This window comes from Brienomyrus brachyistius, chromosome 16 (genome assembly GCF_023856365.1).
Source record: "Brienomyrus brachyistius isolate T26 chromosome 16, BBRACH_0.4, whole genome shotgun sequence".
Classification (NCBI taxonomy): Eukaryota; Metazoa; Chordata; class Actinopteri; order Osteoglossiformes; family Mormyridae; genus Brienomyrus; species Brienomyrus brachyistius.
Window position 1 is genome coordinate 11,698,334 of NC_064548.1, and position 26,621 is coordinate 11,724,954.

A 26,621-nucleotide genomic window follows, 5' to 3' on the forward strand; every position below is an offset into this window, starting at 1 on the left:
TAAAACGAAAAGGTGCCTCGATTTTTTTCAGGAGCCCAATCGGCAAAACCCCAGAGCGGAGTTTAAAAATCTTTTACATAAGCTTAAAATTGGTGAGAAACATTTATCTTCTTTTCGCATCCTTTAGTTAGTTTGGTTCTTGTATTGCAACACTGTCCAACTCCCATATCTCCAACAAAAAAAATGTGACACGCGAAACAAATTGGTATTTGATGCGCTTTTAAAGCTCCCATTATTTCAATGATCGATCACATTCAAGCGTTTGCTTTGCCCATGTGCGCCCAGAAGCAAGTCATCCGATGCACTTCTCTTCAGCTGTTCAAGCAAAACTTTTTTTTCCTCCACTCCGCAGACTTCTGTCGCTCCTCTGGCTTTGAAAGCCACCGATCAGCATACCATTTGGAGAGGTCCCGAGCACTCAGAATGTCTCTCGACAAACTCTTTCTAGTGCACGACGGCAGCTCGTCGCCTTGCCCATTGCACTGCCCCAAGGAGGGAGGGAGCTGGAAAAGCCACTCCCATGCCTCGCGGCTCTATGTCCCGAGACTCGTTCGCCACTCAGCGCCACCTGCCGGCGGCAGCTCGTAACTGTGGCTCTTTCTCTCTCTCTTTTTTTCTTTTTTTTCCTCCTTCCGATTCTCCAATGTTCACAGCTCGGCCGGAGCCTGTCGTCCTCCAAGCTTCATTTCCGACGGGTTTTTAAACACTCCCGACCGCCCCAGGATCCGCGCGGGACCGCGTTGAAGGTAAAAGCGAAGCTTTCGGGAACGGGGAGAGCCCGGGCTGGGGCGGGGGGTAAAACGTCGTTCGTTCTCGCCGTTTTTTTAGCGGCTGTCGCTAAAGAAGGGGGGAGCTGGAAACTGACTTCACGCATCAGTTCGTACACCATGCTGATACTGGAGTGCCTCCCACCATAACAAACCTACAAAAGGCTTTAAAGCGGCGCCTCGGCTCGCGCTTTTTCCCTTAAAAACTCCGCTCCGGTCGCGCGCACGTCCCCTCGTCCGTCGGTGGTGCCTCGTCCTCTTCTTTAAAGTGAGCGAAATATAAATGGTTTTAAGATACACCCCCCTCCTCCTCCTCCTCACTGTGAGAGAAGGTGCAAATTATGCTTTCCTTGCAGCTCTCGGATCTCACCAATATCTGTGCACTGCTGGCCATGTAAATAGCCTCGTGGTTATTTATTTATTTCTTTTATTTCCTCTACGCCGTATTCTGATAACGCCGAGCTTTTCATAGCTTAGCTGGCGCTTAAAAAAACTCATACTATATCTGGTCAGCTAACAACAGCATGATTGGGGAGAGAATTAGCAGGCTAGCTAGCTGTTTTTCTGCAAGGCACTTCATGTCAGCGATGCAAATTCGCACAGAGCTTCTGTCTCCGGCCAAATATTTGCAGAAGGTATACCGAGTGTTGATTTTTTTTAAGCCAGACGATAATATAAGGCTTGAATTATTTATTGATCGCCGGGCAGCTTGTTGACGCTTGCGGACTGCTGGTCAAGTGTTGGATTAAAATCCGAGGCGAGCATGTGCATCGCGCGTCCTTCTGAATGACAACAGTTTGGGCAAAAATACGGATACATCGGGGGTGCCTGGTGCCTTACCTTTACCTCGGCGGGTGTCGGGTGGCTCTGATCCTTCCTTTTGTCCTGCTGTAGATCCTCGGAGTTTCGATTCGCATTCAATCCAGCAAACACACACATGCAACTCCCGCTCGCATTAATGCATAATTAAGTTTCATCAATGACTGTCTAAAGACCCCCGTTCGTCGGATCTGCCGGTGGCGGACAGCTTTGGCATCAAACAAGCACATCTAGGCTGTCTGTATTAAATAGTTGCAACAAAACAGCTGTTTGCCCGATATTGCAGTTAAGTCTTTCGGCGATCATCCGTGCGCGGAGATTTAAGAAGTTGTTCTAGTATAAGTGCAATGCGGTGACACCCCAAAACGTTCTGCTATTTGTTCTTCAAGGAGGATCATGTCGAGCGACAGGCAACGATCGGACGACGAAAGTCCGAGCACCAGCAGCGGCAGTTCGGACGCAGATCAGCGGGACCCGCCGGCACCCGAACCCGAGGAGCACGAAGAGCGAAAGCCGCCCTCCGCCACTCAGCAACAGAAAAAGAACACGAAGCTGTCCAGCAAAACCACTGCTAAACTGTCCACAAGTGCTAAAAGGTAAACGCTTCTCACGTGAGCGCGGGTTGTTCGGTTCAGGGAGAGAGACTGAACGCGTAAACTGAAAACACCATGCCATCAATGTGAGATGTTGAGATCAACACATGATTTTTTTCTTTAGTGTGTATATGTGTATCACTTTAACTGGAGCCTTGTATTCATTTGCTACTAGTTTACTGCTGAAGGTCGTTGTGTCATATGTATATGTCCAAAAATAATTGTTAGTGTTTTGTTATTATTATTATATACTTTTTTTGTTACATATTAAGCAATTGTTTCTTCATGTTCCTGTTGCATATATTTAAGACTACATTAGACATGGCAATAGGTGATTCCATGAGTATGGATGAATTTATGATTGGTAAGTGTCAGTATGTCCACACAGTGCAAAATCTGTTGTTGAGGAAATGAACTCCTGTAAGACCTTTTAATTACAGATTCAAACACAGAACTGTGTCTTAAGTTGTTATTAGAACCTAACAGATTTTAGCAGTCACACATTTTTATAGCTAAATCTACAATGGGTTCAGTAACAAAAAAAAAATCCAGAATCTTTGGGAATTTAGTGGCTGTCTTAGGTTTTGCAAACCTGAAAGAGAAATTGGGGACAAGAAGAGCATTTTTGGCTGGATTAGAGGGAAGGTCCGTGTTTTAAAAAGTAATTCATTGGCGCACAACGCGTCTGATATATGGCAGGTTTAAAATACACAATCGGCAGATCTGCCCTAAAATCTTCAGTCGAAAAAAGTGGTGAGAAACAAGCCTGTGCAGCTCAGACGATGCTCTAGGAAGACCTCTAGAGCTCCAGTTTAAAGCTCTTGTCAAATATGCCTGGGCTACCCCCCCCCCGCCTGTGCCTCATTTGCATATAAGCTTTAAAAGAAAATCTCCTGTGGTAGAAGTGACTGGAACCCTGAGAAGAGGGCCAGGGTGGGTGCTCAGGGCAGCCGGCTGTGCGCCGTGCCGGACGGCAGCTCGGTCGAGCGAGGAGGAGGGGAGAAATGAGGGCTGCAAAGTTTTCCTGTTCTGGGATTCGGGTTATGCCTCTGAGAACAAAGAGGCAGCAGCCATGTTAGCTGAAGTGAGGGGGGAGAGGCAGCCCTGCATTTATCACTGTGGTGGTAGAGGGCAGTGTATTTCCTCGCCGCTTGAAATTCTCACTCCAGTTTTTTTTTCCTCCCCTTTCCCTTGGCAGAATTCAGAAGGAGCTAGCTGAAATTACTCTGGATCCTCCACCCAACTGCAGGTATGGAAGAGCCCTCCCCCTCCCCCCCCCCCCCTTTCCTCTGCTTACACTCACCACTAGCCTGATTTGACTGCAAGATCTTTATCCACGGCTGATGCACCTGCTCTTGCAGAAGGGTGTTCTTGCACTTCTAAAGCGCAGTTTATGTTTTGCGCGAGGCGGTGTGGGGAAGCGCTCGTCAGCATTAGGCTCTGGAGATCCCGGGTGCTGCTGACTGTTGGTGTTTGGATAATTTGTGTTTGCCGCGCTTTAGGCGGCGAGTTGTTTCTGAACGGTGCAACAGATGCTTTACAGCACTGGCTGCCTCTGAGCCAAGTGTTAAGTCTCAGCTCTGTATATGTATATTTATTATATTTAAAAAGAAATTCAATAGATTTGAGTGATCTTTTTGGGGAGTTATTTTCTTTTTGGCTTTTACTTACTGTTGGTACTACTTCTGCTGGTCTAGTAGTAACCTATTGGGGATGGTGTGTGGCTCAGTGGGTTGGGATGGTGAATCTGTGATCAGATGGTTGCCAGTTCAAATCCCAGACTTAGCAGAATGATGTCACTATTGGGCCCCTGAGACGCGCCTCTAACTCCCAACTGCTTTGAGGAGTGTCTGATCTTGCTTACTGAAAATGTCACTTTGTGTGTCTTTGCTAAATACATTTTTAAAAGTTATTGTAATAGGCATGTTTACGGTTTGATCTTGCACGGTCTGGCTCCGTAAAAGATGATTGTGAGAGCTGTTAGTTTTTTAATTTAATATCTGCATTTAATTGCCAACTTGAAGCTCTCATTGAATATCCATTGTGACAGAATACCTTCAAATTTAAAATCCGTGCATGATAGAAGCAGCGACATTTGTAGTAATCCCTTATTTTGTGAGGTCTCTATATTTTAATAAAATGAAAGTCATTGTCATTGCTAGTTAATTTGATTTTTGCTAGAGGGATTTGGGAGGTCTTGGCACATAAATGGGGGGGGGGATTTTTCTTTAAATATTGGATGGTTTGCTGCAGTATGTCAGAATGCTGAAAGTGTCATCTCACCGGACCTCGGCTGGACTTCCAAGCTACTTTTCACAGCATGATTAATTTAGGAGAACTGTACTGTGGCCGGGGGCGGCATGGTGGTGCAGTGGTTAGCACTGTCGCCTCACACCTCTGGGACCCGGGTTCGAGTCTCCGCCTGGGTCACATGTGTGCGGAGTTTGCATGTTCTCCCCGTGTCGTCGTGGGGTTTCCTCCGGGTACTCCGGTTTCCCCCCACAGTCCAAAAACATGCTGAGGCTAATTGGAGTTGCTGAATTGCCCATAGGTGTGCATGTGTGAGTGAATGGTGTGTGAGTGTGCCCTGCGATGGGCTGGCCCCCCATCCTGGGTTGTTCCCTGCCTCGTGCCCATTGATTCCGGGATAGGCTCCGGACCCCCCGCGACCCAATAGGATAAGCGGTTTGGAAAATGGATGGATGGATGGATGTACTGTGGCCAGATATCTGCCCACGTGTCTTAATTAGCGTGTCGCTGGTGATGCAGATGCGAAAGATTTATACGTTTGCTAATTTGGTAATTTTTTTTCGGCGTACTTGACTATGTCATTTGTAAGCCAAGTGCAGCAAGGCCTATGAACGTACTGCTGTTGGATTTTTAATTTTTTTTTTAAGTTTATTTTCCTATAATAATCTGTAGCCTGTAACTTTTGTAATTTATTTGTTTGTGCAGGAACACACTTATAGCATTTGGTTTTCAGTGCATCTAGCCTGAAATGTTTTTTTTGCCCTTTTTCTAAAGTTGAGATTTATCAGTGAGGCCCAGCACATGTGGTTTCTGTTTGGTTTTCCTGACCCACGGCTGGCAGGCCTGCAAGGCCTGCATTCTTAGTCGCTCCGTCCTGCAGTTCACATTAATTATTTCCTGTTAAACAAACCCGCTGTGCCCACCGGGCTCGGGTCGGGCCTGTCTCCTAGGCAAAGGGGGCTCCTGTTTCGACAGCCAAGTCAGGCCCCCAGTGCCTTTTAAACCTGTGAAATCCACAAATGCGAGGCGCACACTCGGCGACGGCCTGACAGCGGCTGTGCGGGCGTCCGATGCCGGACCACGGCGCTCGTCAGATACGCTCCTCGTTGTGTAATTGCTCTCCTTTCTCCAGGCGTTTGACTGTAACTCCGTGCTCATTAACCCTTGACATCTTCAAACAGGGGGGCCGCTGTGTCTGCGATTACAGCTCTGTGCGACCACCTCCCCCTTCCCCCCACCCACCCCCTCAGGCCCTGCACGAACCCATATTGTGTCCCAGTTCCTTTAGTTTCTTTGTATCGTTTTTCTGAGCTGTAATGTCTGATTTTCTTAATTCTGCTTGAACACATGCTCTAGCAGATTTTATTTTTTTTTTGCTTGTTTCTTTTTTGTTTTTTTGGAGAGAAAATGAAACAAGAATCTGCATCTCACGTGTCGGCTGACGACTCCAGGCTGCCTGTCAGAGTAATGCATGCCACCGCCTGGTCGTCACGGTTTCTGAAGCGAGATTTTCTTTGGCTCCGTTTACCGCCGCAGGTTACAATTTAGGGAGGAGCCGCTGACCAAACATCGGGTGTCACTCTGCCTGGTGTTTTGGGTTTTATCCCTTTAGAGGTTAGCTAAGCTGTGGTTGCCACTGGAAACCATCGCTCGTCACGTGTTGCTCCAGACGACGGCATTGCCGTCCGTGGCCTGAAATAGCCGGGCCCCTTGTCGTCTGTGTAGCGCCTCACGGGGTAGCCAGAGATGAGAAAGGGCTGGATGAGGCGAGTATGACGGGTATCCAGGAGCTGCGTGGGACCCGGTCCCATTCTGGGGTGCGACGTCCGGGTTTCGGAGGTGGGGCCGAAATCCTACTGGGACCTGTAATGCAGGCTGGCGTCCTCATTTGCTGCGAGTCGCAGCATGAGTTCTCTGAATTGCAGAGCCGGGTGAACAGAATGTCTGTCATGAGCATGGTAACTCGCGGTTTAGGCACTCTGGGTGCCTTTTCTGGCTTGTGGTTTGTGTAATTTTACGGCTGCGTTCTTTTTGTGTGTGTGTGTGTGTGTGTGTGTGTGTGTGTGTGCCTGCGCGCCCCAGGATTGCATAATTAAAGGAGCGCTCCATTATTTACCCAGAGGCATTCACAGGTTGATTGGGCCGGTCGTATCGGCACGATACCCCTGGTCTGGTTTGCTGTGGCTCTGTGTAGTGTGTGCTTGGCTGGCATTAGCGCCGCCCATTCTTGCACCTTTTCGAGTTTTGCCTTGCGGGTGTCTCCATGCCTACCTTGCCGATGTGCCTCGTGGTGAACCCTGCATGCACCCCCCTCTCCCCAAGGGCCAGATTTAAACCCCAGGCTCCGAGTGGAGGGTGAAATTTTTTTTGTGTTTGATTATTTAGTTGGGGCATAGGGGGAGGTGCTTGGTCTTTGTGCTGTGGGGCTTTATATAGTGGGCCACAGGGGCACACACCCCAGCTGAAAGCTGATTGGCCCTGAGAATGCCCTCTCCCCTGTCACTCAAAAAGGTTGACCCCTCTGTATGCATTAGGTCCCCTCTTATGCTTTACACCTTAAAAAAAAAAATTCTAGAATCGCCCCAGGCTTTATAGATAAATAATACAAGGTTTTTGAACAGATATTAGCACTCTCATCAGAGTGGTCTGAAAGCGTTTAGGCCCAGGGGACGGTGAGGGGAAGAGCCCTGGAACTGAAGCATGTACTGAATTCCCACGCAGGACTGGGAAAATCTTCCCATCTAATCCGGGACACATGCAGCGCCTCAGTGCAGCCTGATTCCCGCACGTCAGCTCAGAATGCCTGCCGTGTTGATTTCGCTCGACCAGGGTTATTTTTATTGCCTGCATTTTAATTTCTTCTGCAGATGTCTGCTCTTAGGACCATATTAATAAAAGTAGCTAACGGAACCCCGTCACTAGAACCCGCGCGTCTATTAATAAGCCGGCTGCTCCCTTCCTGGGAGCCTGCCTGCTCTTCCAGGTCTTGAGGAACCTCCTGATGGCCGAACATTTTCCCACCCGCAGGAAATGTGGCCGTTAACAGCAAATATTAGCAGAGCATCTCCTGGATTGTGAGAGCATCCTCTCGGCACACGAGGAGGACCCCGATGTTCGTGCCGTTTGGCAAATTACCTCGAAATGATTTCAGATGTGAATGAATTAAAAAAAAAAGGGGGGAAAAAGCAAATGTATATTAAGCACTAAATACAAAGCATAAATTACTGGATTTAAGTGAAATACATTGACAAATATGTTATCTTGTCTGAAGTGGAGCATGCAGTAATCCATTTATATATGTATGCATTATTATATTATTATGCATAATATTTTTTTGCTGTGCATAGTAACAATGGCGATTTCCTGCCGTAAATAAGAATGTGAGTGAATTAGCTTTTATGTCTTCCTGTCGGATTGTTTTCGCAGTAAATCGCTGGCCTACATACAGAAGTGCAGCAGTTTTACGCCTGGCTTATTGCGGGCCGTTAAAGCAGCGCTGCCGTCATGCAGGAAGAGGTGTGTGTGGGGGTGGGGGTGGGGGTGGTCCCCAGTCGTATCCGTAGAGCAGTGTTTCACAGTCCCGTCGTGGACCGTCTGCTGGGCCCCAAGGTTTTTGCTCCCTGCCAGACATTCCACAGCACCTGGGAGGGAGCAAAAACATGGACTGTCTGTGGGTCCCCGAGGACTGGATTAGGAAACGCTGGCCTAGAGAACCGGCCTGTGGGAGACCCGAAAAGCCTGCAGTCTTCATTGCTTGGTCAGGTTATTTCTGTGACCTGGTACAATGGTGAGTCAGGCGTCTTTGTGACCATGATCAGCAATTTAGTGTTTTGGCGCCGGAGGGATCGCGATGTTCATGTGTCGAGGTGGGAGGGTATTACCTCCCCCCCTTTCCCAAGAGATCTGCCCTGCTCTGTGGGATTCAGCCAGGAGCCGGCTTCTTCTGTGAGGAGTGTGTGTGTGTGTGTATGTGTATTTGTGTATATATATTATACAGGGCAGTGACATCTTTTACCACAAGGCTCTGCTCTTGACACCTGTAGCCTTTAGCTCTCATCTGTTTGTCACACGGACGTGTCTCTATCTAGGCATGTCTGTACTTCAGCCATCTAGGGGGGCCCCTGGCACGCCGAGCGGCTTTCCCAGACTAGTACTGCCAGGAAGTTATCGATCGCCAGTCAGGTAGAGATTATATGATGCGCTTTGTTAACTTATTGAAGTGTCCCTGGCTCGTCCCCGTTATTGATGTCAGGGGGTCCCGCATGCGACAGTGTTGGGGGAGGGGGGGTGCGCGTGGCTGGGGTGGGTGATTAACATGCCGTGTTTTCCCGCAGCCACTGTGAGGGAGGCCTGGCCGTCTCTCTGATTCATTAATTTGCTCGTTAATTAAGGCCGGCCCGTCCCAGGTGTGCAGGATCGTGTTGCAGATTAAAGTTTGACCTTCCAGGAAGTCTCCGGAAATCCGTGCCAGGCCCCTGCGTCTGGCTCCTGCAGCCGGCGGGGGAGGGGAGGCCCTGCTGTCCGTTTATTTCTGAAGGGTGTGGGAACAGAACACAAGCACTCCACTATTTGGCTTTTCTTAGTGATCCCCCCACCCCCACCGGAGGGAGAGGAGGTTAAGTCTCTTTTTCTCTCTCTTACTCTTTCTCTCCCTTTCTCTCTCTCCCTGTTTCTCTCTTCGCCCCTCCCTCTCTTCCCATCTCTCTCTCTCGTTCTTTCTCTCCCCCCCCCGTTCTCTCCCTCTCTGTCACACCCCCTCCCTGTCGGGTATGACTCCCCTACTAGATGAGTACTGTTTATTTTCCAGTCGTTCTGTAATGGGACCCGCGTGAGATGCCTGTGAGGCTCTGTAGTCGGACCGGACCGGGCCGCGACCTTGCGTCCCAGCGGTCTCCTTCTCCGGTCTGAGTGTGACGTGGGCCTTGGCTGGCATTTATCTGTGTATGTGTGCATGTTTGTGTGTGTCTGTGTGCGAGTGCAGCAGTGGGGGAGGGATGTTATTTAATAGTGACGGTTCCCGTTCCCCAGCGTGTGGCAGTGGCCCCCGTGACTTTGCTTCTGCCTCTGGGCTCTGGGGCCGAGGACCGGTGGGGAAATCTGAACAAGGTTTTATTCTGTCATGCGTTGGGCAGGTGCCGGCCTCCCTGAGCCTTACAGCCGCTAGGAAGGCTGCCCTCCCGGTATGGCGTCTAAACGGGAAAGAAAATTCTGGGTTGGAAAACTGCTAGTTAATGCTACTCGTTATTGGATGTTAAACATAAATGTAGGTATATGGATGTTTTTTCCAGTCTCATTTTTGTGGTATTCTGTCATGCAGGAATCAGGAGTTCCCACTTGAAATTGCAGCACGTATTTCAGTCAATAATAATAAATAATAATAATAACAGAAGGGCATATAATTCAGCTCGTATAATGCATCCCAAATCTGAGCCCGATGTGTGTGTCCAGTAGTATGCAGTGGTATCTGCCTTCCAAGGATGTGCGTTGGTGATTTTTTGCTGTGTTTCGATGGGCCTTTATTTAGACGGCTTGTGCGGCTCCCTCCATCAGCCACCTGAGACAGGAGTCATGGCTGCCGTAGGTTTAGTGGGACCTGAATGGGCTGGCTGGCTTGTTGTTCCTTTAAGCATCCTACCAGTCTCGTCGGCAGATTGTCGCCAGCGTGCCCTCGATTTGAGCCGACCCGGCTCCCCCAGCAGGCTCTGCCTGTCGCTTTGTTTTACGCGCCGTGTCATGGGGGGAGGGGGGGCTTTTGAGCGCCCAATTAACGCCAACGCTGACACCTTCTGGTGAACCTCACGATGGTCGTGAGGCAGGCAGCTCATACCTCATTGACAGTTGGGCTTTCTTGAGTGACTTGTGTGCCTCAGTCGTCTTATCAGTCATTTATGTCCACGTTATGTGTTTTTATTATGTATTTGTAGTTCATTCTTAAGGATTAGTTGTTTTTTTTTTCCTGAGGGAGGTACTCTTTCAGAAGCATGCCTTTTTTTTTCTCCAGCGGTCCTTGTCAAGTTTGTGGGTCGAGCTTCCGTCCTTACCGTCTAACACACGCAGTGCTGCACTGTGCTGAATGCCAGGGAATCTTGCCGAGCACTAGCTGATCGAAGGGAGACTGCACGCTGACGCACTCGCATGGGAAATTCTGGCGCTATGTAAGCCGGCGTGAAGAAACTGCCAGAGTTATGGTCCACGGGCATGGTGGAGCATTGAAATTCAGGCCCCAATATCCGTAGGACACTTGGATGATAACAGCTGGTGCTGATTCGTAGCGAGTATTACACTGCGCCGCGGGATGGCAGGGACTCCAGCATTTCCCCCGACAAGTTTTGGGAGCTACTGTCTCAGATGAGGCGTGTCGGTGGGATGTGAGGGGTGCTGACCGATTGGGCCTACTGCAGCTGCTGGCGTTCCTGCTGTTCCCGCCATGCTCCTGTGACATCGTGCGTCTGTTTGGACACAAATGGCAGCTGGAGGACTGACTGTAAATGTCGGTATGTGCCACATGCGGATCAGCTGGCTGATCCAGTGTGATGGAGCTGCGCTTGTGGTTTTGGGGGCTGCAGGGCTATCGCTGACGGCATCCGTCTCGTTCTGCCTTGTTTGTCATGAAATTTCATTACCGAAACGCTCCAGTTTGCTCATTTTGCTCTGATAATGGCCCAGCCTAATCAGCCTGTGTGCCTGTAAATGTTTCCTCATTTCGCGATGAATTGGGCCTGGTTGTGCAATGGAGCCATTTTCTTTTGAACTGTTTTCCTTTCATCCCCCTTTGGGTCTTTAAGTCAAGACTTGAACCAGTTCACTTGTAAGCTCTGGCACTCCCGCAATAACTGCAGGTACTTCTGTGGTTTCCACTGAATTGGTTTGGATGCCATCTTTTTAAACAACACTTTATAAAATCTCCTACCTTTTATGTGCTGCTCTCAATGGATGCTGATGTTCCCACCCCTGCTTTGAGATTTTGGCAAGTGGGTACCCAGTTGAGTACCAGTTTACCACGGTAAAACCTTGAATTAGACAAAGGAGCAAGGCCCTGCTAGCTTTCTACAGGGACCACACTTCCTATCACAGTTCGTTGGCCTATTGTGGCTGGCAGTATTGAAAAAACTTCTATTATACGCCTCAATATACAAATGTGACGACAGGAAGGGTCTCAAACACTGTCACAGGATGGAGACCGTCTGGTTCCTAGAAAGTCCCCCCAGGTACCTGTCCTCTTATCTCAGCATCACTTCCTGTCACATGGGCGGTCAGTCAAACACATATCCAACAAATCAGCATGCTCAAAATATCAGTCTACATTTCGGGATTCCTTTTTTTTCTCCCTTTCCTTTCTGACTGATGTATCAGGATGACCATTACCCTTCCGACGGGCCGTACTTCCGGAGTATAGGGCTCTCTCCATTGCACTGTTTAGGAGGCCCCAACCAGCAGGATGTAAAGAGCGAAAGTCGCCTGAAATTCAGGCCTCCTTGAATTAGGCATAATTCAATTCTCCTGCGTTAAAGGCCTGCCTTTAATTTCAGCTGTTGATGGTCCCCATCACGTGGGCTGGGGTTGTCGTATTCTCTGTTCATTTGGCTGCTGGTTTCTGGTTGCTGTAGGGTTTTTAAATGGGGATTTTGACAGCAGAGGTGACCAGGGATCCATAGTGTGTCTCAGCCCAGAGCAGGGTTTCTGAAGCCCTGGGCCAGTGGCATTGGTTAATTTCCCAAAATGATCAATGTTGCATGACCCCTGACCATTGTAGATTCTGGTCGCATCTGAAAAGGAAACGTTAAACTTGAAATGAAATGTGGCACCTCCGACTGACACTCCCCCCCCCCACTGTTTGACAAATTTTAACGGTTTGTGAATTTTTCACAGGATGCACACCTAGCCTAGGAGACAAAACCTCACCTTGCTATGAGAATTGAATATTGACTAAATGTGTCCATGGAAAAGCGTTTAAAAACGTGCAGTGATCTTCTCCCGTCATTGGAGCCGCTCCCTCCGATCCGTCTGTTTCCTGTCCGCCCCAGACTGCCGAGCGCTGGCTTGGGGAAACTTTCTTTTCCATTCAGATGGCGGGGCCTGTGAAAGGCCTCTTTTACGGATGTCTACCACATCACAGTCCCGGGATAAATGTCTTGACAGATCCCATAGCAACAAGTCTCGGCAAAGCAGCCCGTCGAACGTGATGGCAATAATTAGACAGTGATTCACTTCTCACCTGCGATGTTATCTGCGGATTCCTCAGGCTCTCCTGGGGCCTACTCTATGGAAACATGCCCCCCTCCCCTCTTTCTTTTCCAGCACCCAGTTTGTTATGCTGGAGTGTGTCATCTCATATTTAGCTACTTCGAAGTAACAAAGCCATTCCTTTTCCCTTCCAGGGCCTTGTAAAAGACTTTCGTGTTGTGATTTATGTTTCATATTAAAGTTAAAAAAAATATATCTGTTAGAGATATCCGGCTTCTTTCCTTATTTCTTGTGGAAGAACCAGCTGTAGGTGCCCCACGCAGTTCTGGTTTTGTGTCCTGCCCCCCTGCATGTGTGAGGTTCTTATTTGTTTTCCTATGGGCTGTTCTCGGAGGGTCTGTGGGTGACTGAGTCACGTTTGCTGGCCCCTCTCTGGACAGCCCCCCTGGAAAAGCCATGAATGTGACATTGGAGTCTGTCCTCCGTGGGGGTAGTGGCCATTGGAGAGTTGGTGGGGGGGGGGGGGGGACGGTTGTTCACCGGAACTGAAAGGGTCACATTCAGCCAAAATGCTGTGGAACCAATTGGTAGCTTTATGAAGGGTGTAACTGCCGGATCATATCTGGGGAAGGGCTTCATTTTGACTGTATGGTGTGATTTTTTAAATCTTTTTCTTTTGTGCCGTTTTGACTGTAAGGCCTCACCGGTTTGCTTGCCTCGATCAGTTTCAAAAACCGCAACCTCACAGCGAAAACCACTGCGAAGGTCCTTGCGTCACGGCAGCCAGCAGTCAAAGCGGAGCGAATCGTGCCTGATTTGATTTAACCAGCGATTGTTTTGCTTTTCATTATGTAAATTCACCTGCCTAACTTGACGCCTTCAGGATTTCGTTGTAGCTGAAGTGCTTGCCGTGAATCCTCACATCTCCGCCAGGCTGAGGTGTACTCTCAGAGCTTTACTGTGTCACACATGTCCCTAGAACTGCCCAGGGTTCACGTTGTAGCTGAGTGGGTGGCTGGGGGCGGGGCTTGATTCCTCACTAAGTAGTTAATTCACTGAGGGGAATAACCTAACTGAAAGCACATGTGGTTCATCCTGTGTGTCTGTGTGTGCGTGTCCATTACGCAGTATGACTATTTATCCAATATTGACGTCGAAGCTGGTTTTGCGGTACAGACACACTATAACTGCCCTCAACACACCGGTGTGTTAATATATAGGGGACCTTTTAGCCCCACTGATGAGCAGGGGCACCTGGTTCAAACGCCCGCGGGGTATTTATAGACCCTACCCCCCCCCCCCCCCCCCCCCCTTTTTTTTTTTTTTTTTTTTTTTTTTTTTTTTTTTTAAAACCCGTCGTCCCAGCGATGGCTGCAAGAGACAGATTGTGGTGAAGGTGCATGCGGTGTAGCCATGGCAGGTCAACCCGTGGTGGGATTTTCCGGGTGTAATGTGAAAGGGCAGAGTGCAGCTTCGTGGGTGGGTCGAGAGTGGGCTTGTTTTTTTGTTTTTATTTGCATATCAGACTGCAGCATCACAGATCTGACTCTCTTAATGTTTTTATTTTGTATTTTATTACTTTATTAGTGTTACAAAAAAGTGAGGAGCTGTTATCGCTGGAACTCCATGGCATTGGGCATTAGCTTGTTTCCTGGCTATGTGGTTGGGGGGGGGGGGGTGTTGACGTGATCGTAGCCTGACCCGACGTCGTAAGCACGTCACTAGCTAACGATCCGGCGAACGCTTGTGATGCGAGCGGGCCGCGGTCAGACCAGCGGGATGGCTGCACCTGACCCCATCACGGGGGTCGCTGGCCGGGTGCCATGCCTGCTCTTACCGTTTAAAAAGCTATATTTATTAAACATGAAGGTCAGTGTGGTTTTCCTGGCATCATATTGAGATGATGATTCCGTTAGTGGTGCAAAACAGTATTCTGAGTGGTTGTGGTGAAGCCTGATGTCGCGATGTAGCACACAAACGCTTCCTCTGCCACCTTTTTCCCTCGGCCTGGCCTGCACGTACCACAAACCACAGGTGGGGTTTATACAGAGTGCTGAGGCCTTACCCATTGAGGGCAGAGTGAAAAGGTTTTTTTTTTTTTTTTTTTTCTTTTGCTTCACGCTGCGTCTTACTGTAAGCTTTGCAGTATAAATCAGCACGGGGAGGGCAGCACGCTACCTCAGACCCTGATTTCGGACCCACTGCGGAGTGGACTTTTGATACCCATGAGGTCTGATTCATAGGCTGGTTTCTTGCCAGTTGACTGAAGTGGTGTAACCCTTTTATTGGGGGGAAGGGGAGTACGGGGGAATATTACTCTGTGCTTTTGTGTCAAATGTTTTCTTGCTTTATTTCCCCCCTCCCTGGGGGCTGGTAGGCCAGTGACACCAGAAGTGCTGCCCTGTGGCTCAGGCCAGTAGATGACACGGCTCCTCTGTGGTGGTCTGGTCCACCCCCCCGTTACGGGGGTGAGCTCATACTGCATTGTTTACGGTTAGTGAATATCTTCACGGTTTTTCTGCCCTTCACCCCCAGAGCCTCACTACCGCTGTTTCGATTTTCAAATGCTAATGAAATGGCTTGATTTGGTATAATATGTATTTTTTGGTGTGTGTGTGTGTGTGTATGTGTGTGCGTGCGTGCGGGCTCAGTTAGGTAGGTAGGGGGGTGCTTTAGGTTCCATGCTCCCGTTACTGTTTTCTGCATGTTCTTCACTTTCCGGGTGTCGTGATATATAAACCACGCTCGTATCTATAAAGTCAATGTAAAGACTGATTTCTTCCCTTTGATAATATCTCAGCAATACTGATCCATGACTCCTGTGAGAGTGATGATAAAGAGCTGAACTGGAACCCACAAGGAATTCTTTCCATACCAGTGGATGCTTCAAACCACTGCGAGTCATTGAAAGGGATTCTGCGGCACCTCTTAGGAAATGCCTCATTTGAAGTCTGTCATTTCCCATTTGTTTGGTAACAGAGAACATTATTATTATACTTGGCTTTAGTCGCGCCCCCCAGTTTCGGCTGGAGGATCGCTGCGCTGAAATGTTATGTATATCGGAATAAACAAAATCCGTTTGATTTACAAGTGTGATGTATGTAGAGGACTTCTGTGGCCGGTCTCCTCTGAGCCGCTCAGCGCTGTAACTACTGGGCCGGATCCTTATGATACACAGCCTTTCAATGCACTTGCTTTAATGATTGATTTGTATGAGAGCGGCATGCACCCAAGAGTTAAGTGACGGGGATGGGTTAAAGGCGCTCACGGAGGCGGGCGCCGGGATGGGTCAAAGGCGCTCACGGAGGCGGGCGCCGGGGAGGGTCAAAGGCGCTCACGGAGGCGGGCGCCGGGGAGGGTCAAAGGCGCTCACGGAGGCGGGCGCCGGGGAGGGTCAAAGGCGCTCACGGAGGCGGGCGCCGGGGAGGGTCAAAGGCGCTCACGGAGGCAGGCGCTGGGGTGGGTCAAAGGCGCTCACGGAGGCGGGCGCCGGGGTGGGTCAGAGGCGCTCACGGAAGCGGGCGCCGGGGGCGGGTCAAAGGCGCTCACGGAGGCGGGCGCCGGGGTGGGTCAGAGGCGCTCACGGAGGCGGGCGCCGGGGCGGGTCAAACGCGCTCACGGAGGCGGGCGCCGGGGTGGGTCAAAGACGCTCACGGAGGCGGGCGCCGGGGCGGGTCAAACGCGCTCACGGAGGCGGGAGCCGGGATGGGTCAAAGACGCTCACGGAGGCGGGCGCCGGGGTGGGTCAAAGACGCTCACGGAGGCGGGCGCCGGGGAGGGTCAAAGGCGCTCACGGAGGCGGGCGCCGGGGAGGGTCAAAGGCGCTCACGGAGGCGGGCGCCGGGGCGGGTCAAAGACGCTCACGGAGGCGGGCGCCGGGGCGGGTCAAAGACGCTCACGGAGGCGGGCGCCGGGGGGGGGCAAAGGCGCTCACGGAGGCGGGCGCCGGGGGGGGGCAAAGGCGCTCACGGAGGCGGGCGCCGGGGAGGGTCAAAGGCGCTCACGGAGGCGGGCGCCGGGGCGGGTCAAAGGCGCTCACGGAGGCGGGCGCCGGGGAGGGTCAAAGGCGCTCACGGAGGCGGGCGCCGGGGAGGGTCAAAGGCGCTCACGGAGGCGGGCGCCGGGGAGGGTCAAAGGCGCTCACGGAGGCGGGCGCCGGGGCGGGTCAAAGGCGCTCACGGAGGCGGGCGCCGGGGAGGGTCAAAGGCGCTCACGGAGGCGGGCGCCGGGGCGGGTCAAAGGCGCTCACGGAGGCGGGCGCCGGGGAGGGTCAAAGGCGCTCACGGAGGCGGGCGCCGGGGTGGGTCAAAGGCGCTCACGGAGGCGGGCGCCGGGGAGGGTCAAAGGCGCTCACGGAGGCGGGCGCCGGGGAGGGTCAAAGGCGCTCACGGAGGCGGGCGCCGGGACGGGTCGAAGGCGCTCACGGAGGCAGGCGCGCCTCTACAAAACTGGCCTGGCAGACGGGGCTGGGAGGTTTTTAAACTGTTTTTCAGGCCCCTGTTGAACAGGCCTGAAAATGCTTGCTTTGCATGAATAATTCCCATTGATCGCGGCGTCTCTACGTATAGAAATGCCCCTCTGTCCGCACACAGAGGTGTGCTAAGCCAAGGTACAGACTGAATCTACACCAGCACCTTAGGGTAACATCAGGTCCGCTGTTTCAGGTTTTTGGGTCTGCTCCAAAGGATGCCGTGTGGGGTGTTTATTTAACTCTTAATGTAATGCCTCTTATTCAAATCTGTTGAATCTAATCCGTGGAAAACAAACTGGGCACACAAACCCAGCAACTCGGACATTTGCATAATGCACAAATGTATAGCAGAGCCGTTTTGAATTTCCCCGTGCATTTTAGCGTGTTTGACTGTGTCTCTTATACGCCCACACATTAGTAACGCATGAATAATTAAAGCTTACGTGCAGGCATCGAAGACGGGAATAATATTCAGAGTAAAATTTGCATAGTTTTTAGGATTTGCTGGTTTGTAGCTGGAAAATACCTTGATGGGTTTTTAAAACACAAGCAGTTAAGAGGGCTGGCGCTGGGGGTGGAATTAAGTGTTAATTCATGCGATGTGTCGTTGCACTGCCATTATTTCTCGGGTGGGATGTAATAACGTTTACAAGGGGATGTGAAAGGGCTCGTAAAAGACGCGGCTGGCGGGAGCAGCGGCCCGGCTTCTCCTCTGGAATAAGGGGACCGCGGATCGCGAAGCACCGGTAGGATATCCCAGCGCCTGGCGGTATATTATCTGATAACTAATTATCTTTAACAAAGCAGACCACGCAAACTTTGATACATCGATCCGTAGTTTATGCTGTCGGGGGACATGCTTAAGCATGAATTGGTGATTGAAGCTGTTTTATGAAAAAGGACGGGAAATCGATAGTGGAGCCATATCGGCGTTCGCCTTTGGGGATTCTGGAGCGCGTCTTTTCCCCGAATCAAAGATTTATTCGGTAAATTCAGAGCGCGCGCTAATGTCATGTATAATAGATAATGCATTCATAGATAACGAATAATAGATTTTTTTGGGCTGAGTAAGACTGAATCCAGTTAAAGGGGGGTTTTAAACATCTGTGCTTTTACTAATTTATCAGGGCATGCAGTAATGATGGTTTCTACCTTGTCTTTAATTTACAGCTTAGGGGGCTGGGAGACTGAAGGATCTCCAGCCTGCACTGTTACTTCAGTGAGGTCCACAGTGTGCTGTGCATTGCAGATTGAGGTTCCATCCATCCATCTATATATTTTCTGTAACTGCTCATCCACAGGCACAAGGAACAACCCAAGAACGGGGGACCAACCCATCATGGTTCCATTTTTATGTGAAAAAATAAAACTAACATTTTCAAGTGAATGCAAAAAACATTTTTTATTCAATTCAACTTCAATTCATTTCAATATTTTATATAGCGCCTTTCACCCCAAGTCACCCCAAGGTGCTTTACGTGGGTGTGTTGTGATACATTACAACATTGTTAAGAGAGAGTAATACAAAAAACAGGGGAAGGAAGAGAGGAAACAAAGAACCCCCAAAGATGGAAGAAAAAAAAACCTCTGGGGGTCCAAGGTCAACCCCCCCCCCCCCCCCTCGCAGGGCATAATTCTGCCCACTTTATGAAAATATGATTCTGAACAGTCTTTAATACTAGGAATTTCACAGCACTCAAAAGTGTTACGTCCTTCATATTCCACTGAAGAATATAGTGCAAATGCTGCGTAGCGCTTACTTTTCAGTCTGATTTATTCCAGGTTATTTATTTTATTATTTATTCTGGTCCTCCATTCCTTTAAGAGTCTCCCATGGCTTGTTTTCTGGGGAATGGTAATGGTTTTTATTGAAGTGCAGCTGTAACGGCCCCCATCCTTGGAAGTCTCCTTTTGTGTACAGCAGTGAGTTTCTCCGGTCCTGACGAGTCCACCTAAACGTTCACTTATACGCTCTCACTTCGTTTTGGTCGACCAGTGACGCCAGACATGATTTCTGGGTGTCGAAGACCAAGTAACATCTTGGCCCGGTCAGGGTTCTGGAGGCTAAAACTGTTTTTGTGTGTAATTTCAGAGCACAGTTTAGTGCTAACTACCCCCCCCCTCCCCCCCCCCCCCCCCCAAGCTCTGGCGGAAGCGGAGGACAGCTGGCCAGGTGTTGGCTAATAACGTGGCAGGTAGCCCATCCCTTCACGTGCAGGAGCCAGAGAGGAATTTCAGCAGCACGCGTTCCTGTTTCTGCTGCGAACTGGAATAACAGGACAAGCGTGTAAATGATACTTCCTTAACATTTTCCTTGAGGGCCTTTGCCCAGTTCTCATGGATCCTCAGACAGTCCAAATTTTTCCCAACACATTTCTACCTGGTATTAGGTGTTCGCGATTGTTCGGTTTAGGTGTGCAGAGAGGGAGCAAAAATGTAGCATCTAAGGAAGGTGAGATTAGCATGAGTAAATAAGCAAGTTAATGAATTAAAGCTATGCCTTCCTCTGGTATGTTCCCAGTTGCCCCCCAAGCCTTTTAATTTTGTTCCTGGAGAAATGGCTCCCAGAAGCAGACGCTCCCAGTGTGGACCGCTGCACTACTGTGATCTAATTTTATTTTGTTTGATTAAGCGCAAATGTCTGGATGCCATCCAGCAGAGGAAGAAAACCAAGAAGAGAGATGGAGGAGAATTTAAAAACTTTTCTGGGTAATTAACGGACATTGTTGTTGTTCAAAGGAGCACTGTATATAAGAAATAGCTATTATGGTACTGTTTGTGTCGGTTGGAAAATGATCATTCTGACGAGCATAATTTGTCCGACTCGCATTTGATGAGGCAGCGCTGGGAATGTTTTATGTCCTTTGCCTTGAGAGCTTGTGAGGGACTGCGGGTGTGCGTTTATCTCCATTTTAACGGAAGAATTGGTCGGCTGTGAGGCAGAATTTTCCTGAATTGAGGTGTGTTTGTATGCGAAATTTGATGCGGCTGAACGGCGGAAGCCGTCAGCTGCTCTGGCAACGTATTGATAGCAGCGATGTCGGTCTCTCTCGCTGACGCATACACGCACGCGCATTCCCAACACGCACAGCAGTGACTTAAACCTCACAGCCGTGTGCGCGATGTGCACACTCACTGTAAACACCAGTGATCCTATGGCTCAGCCCACTCCTACTGGCCCGGGGTTCTGGGATTTCAGCTGCTGTTTGTTAGTATGTCGCGCTGCTTTGTGAGATATATTGCAATGCAAGAAAGCTCATTAATTCATTTGTGATACTACAGCAAATGAAATAACCTCTTTTGGTGTTACATTTTTGTGCCAGGCTGGGAAAAAGCACCATGTGACAGAATTTGGTTTCTACTTATGTCCATTTCGGTGAAAAGTTTTACAGGGATAGCAGAAAAATATGCATCTTAAAAAGACCCAGTCAGTATGCTCGTCAGAAGGAATGATGTAATTGCATGTGGAAGTGGGCGGCGTTTTGATGGTGTTTATGGGAAGCCATTTTGTTTCCTTGACTTGGTTGCCTCATTTGTTGGAAGAAAGGGGTGTTTTTGTTGGTGGTGGGGGCACGTTTTGGGTAGGCAGTGTTGCTCCATGTGGTCTTGGAGGGCCACCGATTGGCTGAGTGTGCATGGGGATGTGTGGGAGTTGCAGAACTGGGAGGGTTTGAGTTGAGAACCCCCCCCCCCGACCCCCAGTCAGTGAGGCCGGTGGGAGCTCCCTTCCTTTTGACAAGATGCCCGGCAAGCTCTGTATACCTATTCCAAAAGAAACGCTGAGCTGTGCATCCTGCCCCGGTAGCCTGTGTCCAGCCCCAGAGTCAGCGCTGAGAGATTTATAACAGTCTCCATCTCTTCAGCTTTTTAAAACAGCGATTTAAAGACAGTCCTGCCCGGTCCCCAAAACCCCCAGGTCTCCAGCTTGGATATATTATAAAACTGGGGTGTACCTCGAGTTAGCATTCCGTGTCTCTAAAATGCACCATTTTGTGTTCTTTATTAAGCTCTGTGGGACGAGAGGCGGCTGGGCCTGAGTGTCCATGCTGGCATTTTGGTGCGACGCGTGTAGGTGGGAAGTCGTCTCCCGTTTACCTGGAGCTTGAAGTACTTTTTCTTTTGTCTCCCACACATGATTTATTGCAGAAAATGTTTATCGGAATATAGCTACCGGTCTTTGAACGAGAGCTGAGCGGCACGATAAGGCGGGATATACAAACTTGTGAATCTCTGTTTAGTCACGCTGCTGGCGGCGGTTCAACGAAAAGGATGCCCCTGATGCGGGGATACTGTGCTGGGGAAGCGACTGCATTTCACGGCATATAAAAGTTTTTGCCACGTGCAGAATAGCCGCCACTGCTCTGCAGTTAGCTAGGAGCGATCTTTCAAAAGCCATTATTCCGCAGTTCTGCAAGTTTTATCGCCCATTTGTGGCCTTTTATTTTTGTTATCCTTCCCATAATGAAGCTATGAGCAAATTGTCGTTAGAAAGGAAGACAGAGATTTTCTTATGCACATATTTAAAAAGGCTGCCTTAGAGTCTGCAGGAGGAAGATCTTCTGTGGATGCTGGCTTCGGAAGGGGGGGGCCCCCTCTGGTGTCTGATGAGCCGCAGAGGCAGAGTCTTAATCTCATGATTACCATGATCTGGACGTGGCGGACAGACGCCAGCTCGCGGCGGCGTGTGGGATCGCCAGCCTCCCTGTCTGTCATGGCTGCCGGGTGGCGGAAAAATGCAATCTGCGGTCGCCTCGGCAACATCGGAGTCATTCAGGAAAGATGGGGGTGGGGAGGTCCTGAGCGAGCAAATGACCTTTACGTAGTCTGAGAAGTTGCGTTTACTGGGAGTGAGCTAGAGTTTCAGTCGTTTACCCACCAGGCCTTTCCCGTTCCGCGTTGTTTCGGCATTCCTCCAGCTAAAGCTTACCCCGGCCGTGGCTTTCCGAGATCGTGACTCTGTTGATGTTTGTCCTTCCCCAAGTACAGGCAAGGCAGCAGCTGGGCCAAACTCCCCTTTGCCGGCTGATGATAGCTTTATTGCTGGGAAATTGGCGAGATCCCTGGGCAGGTTTGCTGGATGGGGATCCCAGCCATCTGCAGGGTGGAGGAGTGGCACCCTGGGCCACAGCCAGGGACAATTTCTAGGATAGTTTGTGGTGGTGGTGGTGGGGGCATAAGAGGGGCCAATCTTATCATTAGCCAGTGATATGAGTTATCTGAGGGGGCACTCCGGCCACCAATCGGCTTTCAGCTAGGTGTTAGTGCCTCTGTGTACCCACCCCAATATATATGCCGTAGGCTGCGGTCATGTGACAAGCTCTTGTGGCATTTCTGCTTCTGTGTCTGCAGTGCTGGGCCCAAAGGAGACAACATTTATGAATGGAGGTCCACTATCCTGGGCCCCCCCGGCTCTGTGTACGAGGGCGGCGTCTTCTTCCTGGACATCACCTTCTCTTCAGACTACCCCTTCAAACCACCAAAGGTATGACCCCCCCCCCCCCCCCCCGCCCCATCCCCAAAGCGACACACTTGGTGCGTCCCCTGTGCTAGCGGCCGGGATGAGGGAAAACATGACAGAAATCGACAGAATTAACTGAACAATTCTGTGGTGTCATGTCAAAGATGAGCCCTTTAATCCAGTGAAGAGGCATGAGACTCACTGGCACCCCTGGTGGATGCCACAGACCGCACTGCGGTGCTCGGCCCTAACCAGCCCCCTTGCGTGGACAGCTTAACCGATCGAACGGCAGAGGAAAGCAATTAGCGGAATGTGCAGCCGGGACCGTTAACGATGCCGGGCGTGTTTACGGCTCTGACAATAAGGGGAAGTGCCGGGTGCGTTGTTCCCGCTTAATTAGAATCTCAGCGGCCTGTTCCATCTGGACAGACGCACGCCCCCACCCCTCTGCTCCCCACTGGTCCCCTCCCGTCACCATGCCACCCGCCGCTGTCATCTTTAAAGTATATATTTATTCAGTTGATGAAGAAAAAGCTGGCCTCTGTTTTTGTTTGTTTTTTTATTATTATTATTATTATTATTATTATTGAATGTCACCATTGGACTAATCCAGAAGATATTATTTGGGGTCTCCTACTCGTTTAGCGGCAGGTGCGGTGGGAGCAGGACGGTTAACACCAAGAATCTTCCATACAAAGTGACAAGGCTGCATTTTATGATGTGCCATGCTGTTATGGATTGGCAGGACGGCCGCTTCTGTGGTCTGGAGGCCCGGAGCTGTGGGGGTTGGGACGGGGTGCCCCCTCCCGTTATGCCTGGACCTGAAAGCAGGGTGGGGGGCGGAGCTTGAGCTGAGCCAGATGGGTTCTGACCCCACCCATGCAGCCCCAGCTCTGCATGCTCATGCTTTCAGCATAATTAAACTATTGTACGCGCCTCCCCACGCCCGCCTCGTCACATGACCATCAGAGCCGGGCTGTTTGCTGTCCGGCCTCAGGGACACAATGGCCTGCGTGCTCACAGCGTTGGTGTCTGTCCCCGTGCGCTATCTTCTCCCTGACCTCGGTGACCTCTGACCCTGCTGTTGTTGTCCCCCGTGGCGCAAAGCTGTTGGCAGCTCGTGTTTTGTTCGCTATGCTAATTGTTTCCTCGGGGCTGCACAATGGCCGCGCCGGCCTGGAGAGAAGATAGCGGGGCGTGTTGACTTAGCCACCTTAGCCTGTTATTGACTCTTCTGTGCAATGATAAACTGGCGAGTTATTACCGACTCCAATGTCTCCAAGTCCCCATTTTTACTGCCAGCTCTGTTGTTGTTGTTTCAAGGCTAAAGGAATCATTTATAAATACTTTACATGTTTGAACATAAACAAGCGATTTGGACAGGTACAAATTTGTAAGCTTGTGAAGAAAAGTGCCCTTTGTATCGGTGTGTCTGAGCGGGGGTGTATTTGTGTTGCGGAGTGGTTAGCGGACGTAGCCTTTCCGCTGGGTTTCTCAGGCTGGCGAGTCGATCCCCAGTGACACATTTCGCCCGCAGGTCACGTTCCGCACCAGGATCTATCACTGCAACATCAACAGTCAGGGCGTCATCTGCCTGGACATCCTGAAGGACAATTGGAGCCCCGCCCTCACCATCTCCAAGGTCCTGCTGTCCATCTGTTCCCTCCTGACAGACTGCAATCCTGGTAAGTGGGTAGGGTCTAACACCTATCAATCACCTTGAGTGGTAACAGATAGCAGCCAATAACTGGCAGAGTTTATTGGGGACGAGAGGGAGGAAGAGCAGCAGCAGTGCTTTAACCAAGCTAATGGGCCTTCCCAAGTAAATAACAGGAAATGCTTGTCTGCCTAATGGCTGGCTCTCACATGTCCTCTGGCTTACGCTCCTCTTGTATTTACCTTTGCAGAATTTCTGTATTCATGCTCGCTATTAATTTGGGAAGCCCAATGCGGGCGTTAAGGTCGGCGCGACTCGGTCTGTGGGGAAAGCAGGATGTTTTCCAATGCAGATTTAAATGTATGCGTGCATACTTAGATGCAGTCGTGATTGTTTTTGGACTAGGGCTGTCGGACACTGCTTTGCTTTTGCCAAAAGAGGCCAGTGTTACCTGGAGTGAACGGCCAAACGAAGCTTAGATATGGGGGTTCATGGTGCAGCTGAATGTTTTAGCTCCGAAATGTATGAAAACATGCGTGACTCCGTCAGCATCCTATTAATGCACGGCTTCCCAATTATTTTTCCCTGGATGACCAAATTCTGTCAGCCACCGCCCCCAATGAAATTTGGTGGTGGTGGTGTTGGTGGTGGTGGTGGGTGGGGGGGGGGGGGGTGCTGTTCAGAATGAGGCTGCAGAAAACATTTTTGTTCCTGGTGCAGTATTTCTTTCCGGATGTGGACCGGAGTCTGCCTATCGAGTATCCATATCTTTAATGTCTGTCTTGAAGTAACGGCTGACAGTAAAGTACCAAATACAGCTGGGTTCCTTGGGTTGTTATTGAATTGAAGTGAGGGGTTGATTAGAGCCGTGTTCCTCAGACCAGTCCTCGGGAACCCCCAGTGGGTCCGCATTTCTGCTCCCCCCCAGCTCCCAGGGAATTGGTAGAGAGAGCAAAAACGTGGACAGATCTGGGGGGTGGGACGGTCCCGGAGAAACACTGGACTAGAGGTCTTGAATATGATGCTCTGAGGACCCCCCCTTCCCCCCCCTCTCACACTCACGTTTCATTATTGTCCCCGCCTTCTCCAGCGGACCCCCTGGTGGGTAGCATAGCCACACAGTACCTGACCAACAGAGCGGAGCATGACAGGATAGCTCGGCAGTGGACCAAACGATACGCCACATAGGCCCCCAGGGGCCCCGCCAACAGCCGGCCCCTCGCGTGAAGAGCCTGGAGGCGACTTCACCGCGTGCAGCAAATCTTTATAGCCTTTACAATACGGACTTCTGTGTACATGTTATACTGGTTCTGCTCTGTGCTTTTACCTCATGAAGACTGAGACGGGAGCGCCTCGCAGGTAAATGCTACTCGAGTAGAATTTTGTAGCTGTAGATTTAGTTATGTTTAAATGCCTACTTGCAAGTCTTGCTTCTTTTGGGATATAAAAATGTATTTTGTGATGTAATAAGGGAAACTGTTCCTAAAGTCAACCAAATATTATGGTGCATTTTAGCCTAATCCATTATCTGTATGAAGTTAAGGAGAAAATAAAAAAAAAACACAAAAAAAAAAAAACTAGCTGTAGATGATTAGGAATTATGTCATTTATATGAAACCCAGATCCATTTCCAGTTGTGTGGTACATGCTATTGTGAACTCTGTTTTACCTTTGTCAGTTTGTAACGAAGAGATTTCATCGAACCTTTTGTAGTTCAGCGAAGGTGAACCGTCACTGTAACATCACCAAACACAATAAACTTGTTCCCCAAGGTGACACGTGTGCTGTGTCGACTCAACAGGTCGCGTCCTGAGACCAGGATCAGGTGGGGGGGGGGGGGCATGCGCTGTGTTTTAGTAACTTTCATTTTCAGATGGCCTGAAATGATGGTGCCCCTGCCCCCCAAAATTAACCCAACAGATGAGTCTGAGTCATGTGTCTTTTCTCCAAGCCTGTCCGCATGCTCACTGTCAAATGTCATCGTCACCTCTGTCTGATTTCTTACATTGCATTAGAATTCTTCAGACGGATTGAAATTTGAATGAAATGGGACCTTTTGTTTGGAGAATTCATGCTGCCACCTGGTGGCAGGACATGCACCCAGCGCCGAAATGAGGAACACCGTGACCGGAACAAATGTTGCATTAACATATCAGCATATTATCATAGCACATCATCTCTTCTTCCCCTTTGAAAAGCTGTAGCAGGTAAACTTTTAATGATTCGTTGTAGAGGGATAGTTAATGTGCTTAAATGACCAGATGACACAGTCTAGGGTGTGTCTTGCAGTCAGTCATCTTGCTAAATACTTGTATTGCCTCAAAGTCTATGCTTAATGACCTAGAAAAATAATGATCCGCTTTCAGTTTTTAAACATCAGTGGTTATTTACGGTCTCGAAGGTTTTGTGTTTCAGATCCAGA

The 26,621-nt window shown here is 49.9% G+C and overlaps 1 protein-coding gene across 2 annotated transcripts; it reads left to right on the forward strand.

The window, feature by feature from the left end:
• The first annotated feature begins 516 nt into the window (after positions 1 to 516).
• On the forward strand, positions 517 to 25,975 carry ube2e3 (ubiquitin-conjugating enzyme E2E 3 (UBC4/5 homolog, yeast)). Of its 2 annotated transcripts, none has more exons than XM_048979571.1 (6): positions 517 to 746; positions 1,976 to 2,182; positions 3,378 to 3,428; positions 22,434 to 22,566; positions 24,080 to 24,227; positions 25,290 to 25,975. In XM_048979571.1, the coding sequence occupies exons 2-6, from the start codon at positions 1,983 to 1,985 to the stop codon at positions 25,385 to 25,387; spliced, it is 630 nt and encodes a 209-aa protein (XP_048835528.1). In that variant the 5' UTR covers positions 517 to 746; positions 1,976 to 1,982; the 3' UTR covers positions 25,388 to 25,975. The 2 variants fall into 2 exon arrangements, with proteins under 2 accessions (XP_048835528.1, XP_048835529.1); XM_048979572.1 differs by lacking the exon at positions 517 to 746 and adding an exon at positions 1,662 to 1,871.
• The last annotated feature ends 646 nt before the right edge of the window (positions 25,976 to 26,621 follow it).

Excerpts from the sequence above, each read along its gene's own strand:
- ube2e3 (XM_048979571.1), top strand. The coding sequence starts at position 1,983 with ATGTCGAGCGACAGGCAACGATCGGACGACGAAAGTCCGAGCACCAGC. Across the intron at positions 2,183-3,377 it reads CTGTCCACAAGTGCTAAAAG|AATTCAGAAGGAGCTAGCTG; the intron begins GTAAACGCTTCT and ends TTCCCTTGGCAG. Across the intron at positions 3,429-22,433 it reads GATCCTCCACCCAACTGCAG|TGCTGGGCCCAAAGGAGACA; the intron begins GTATGGAAGAGC and ends CTGTGTCTGCAG.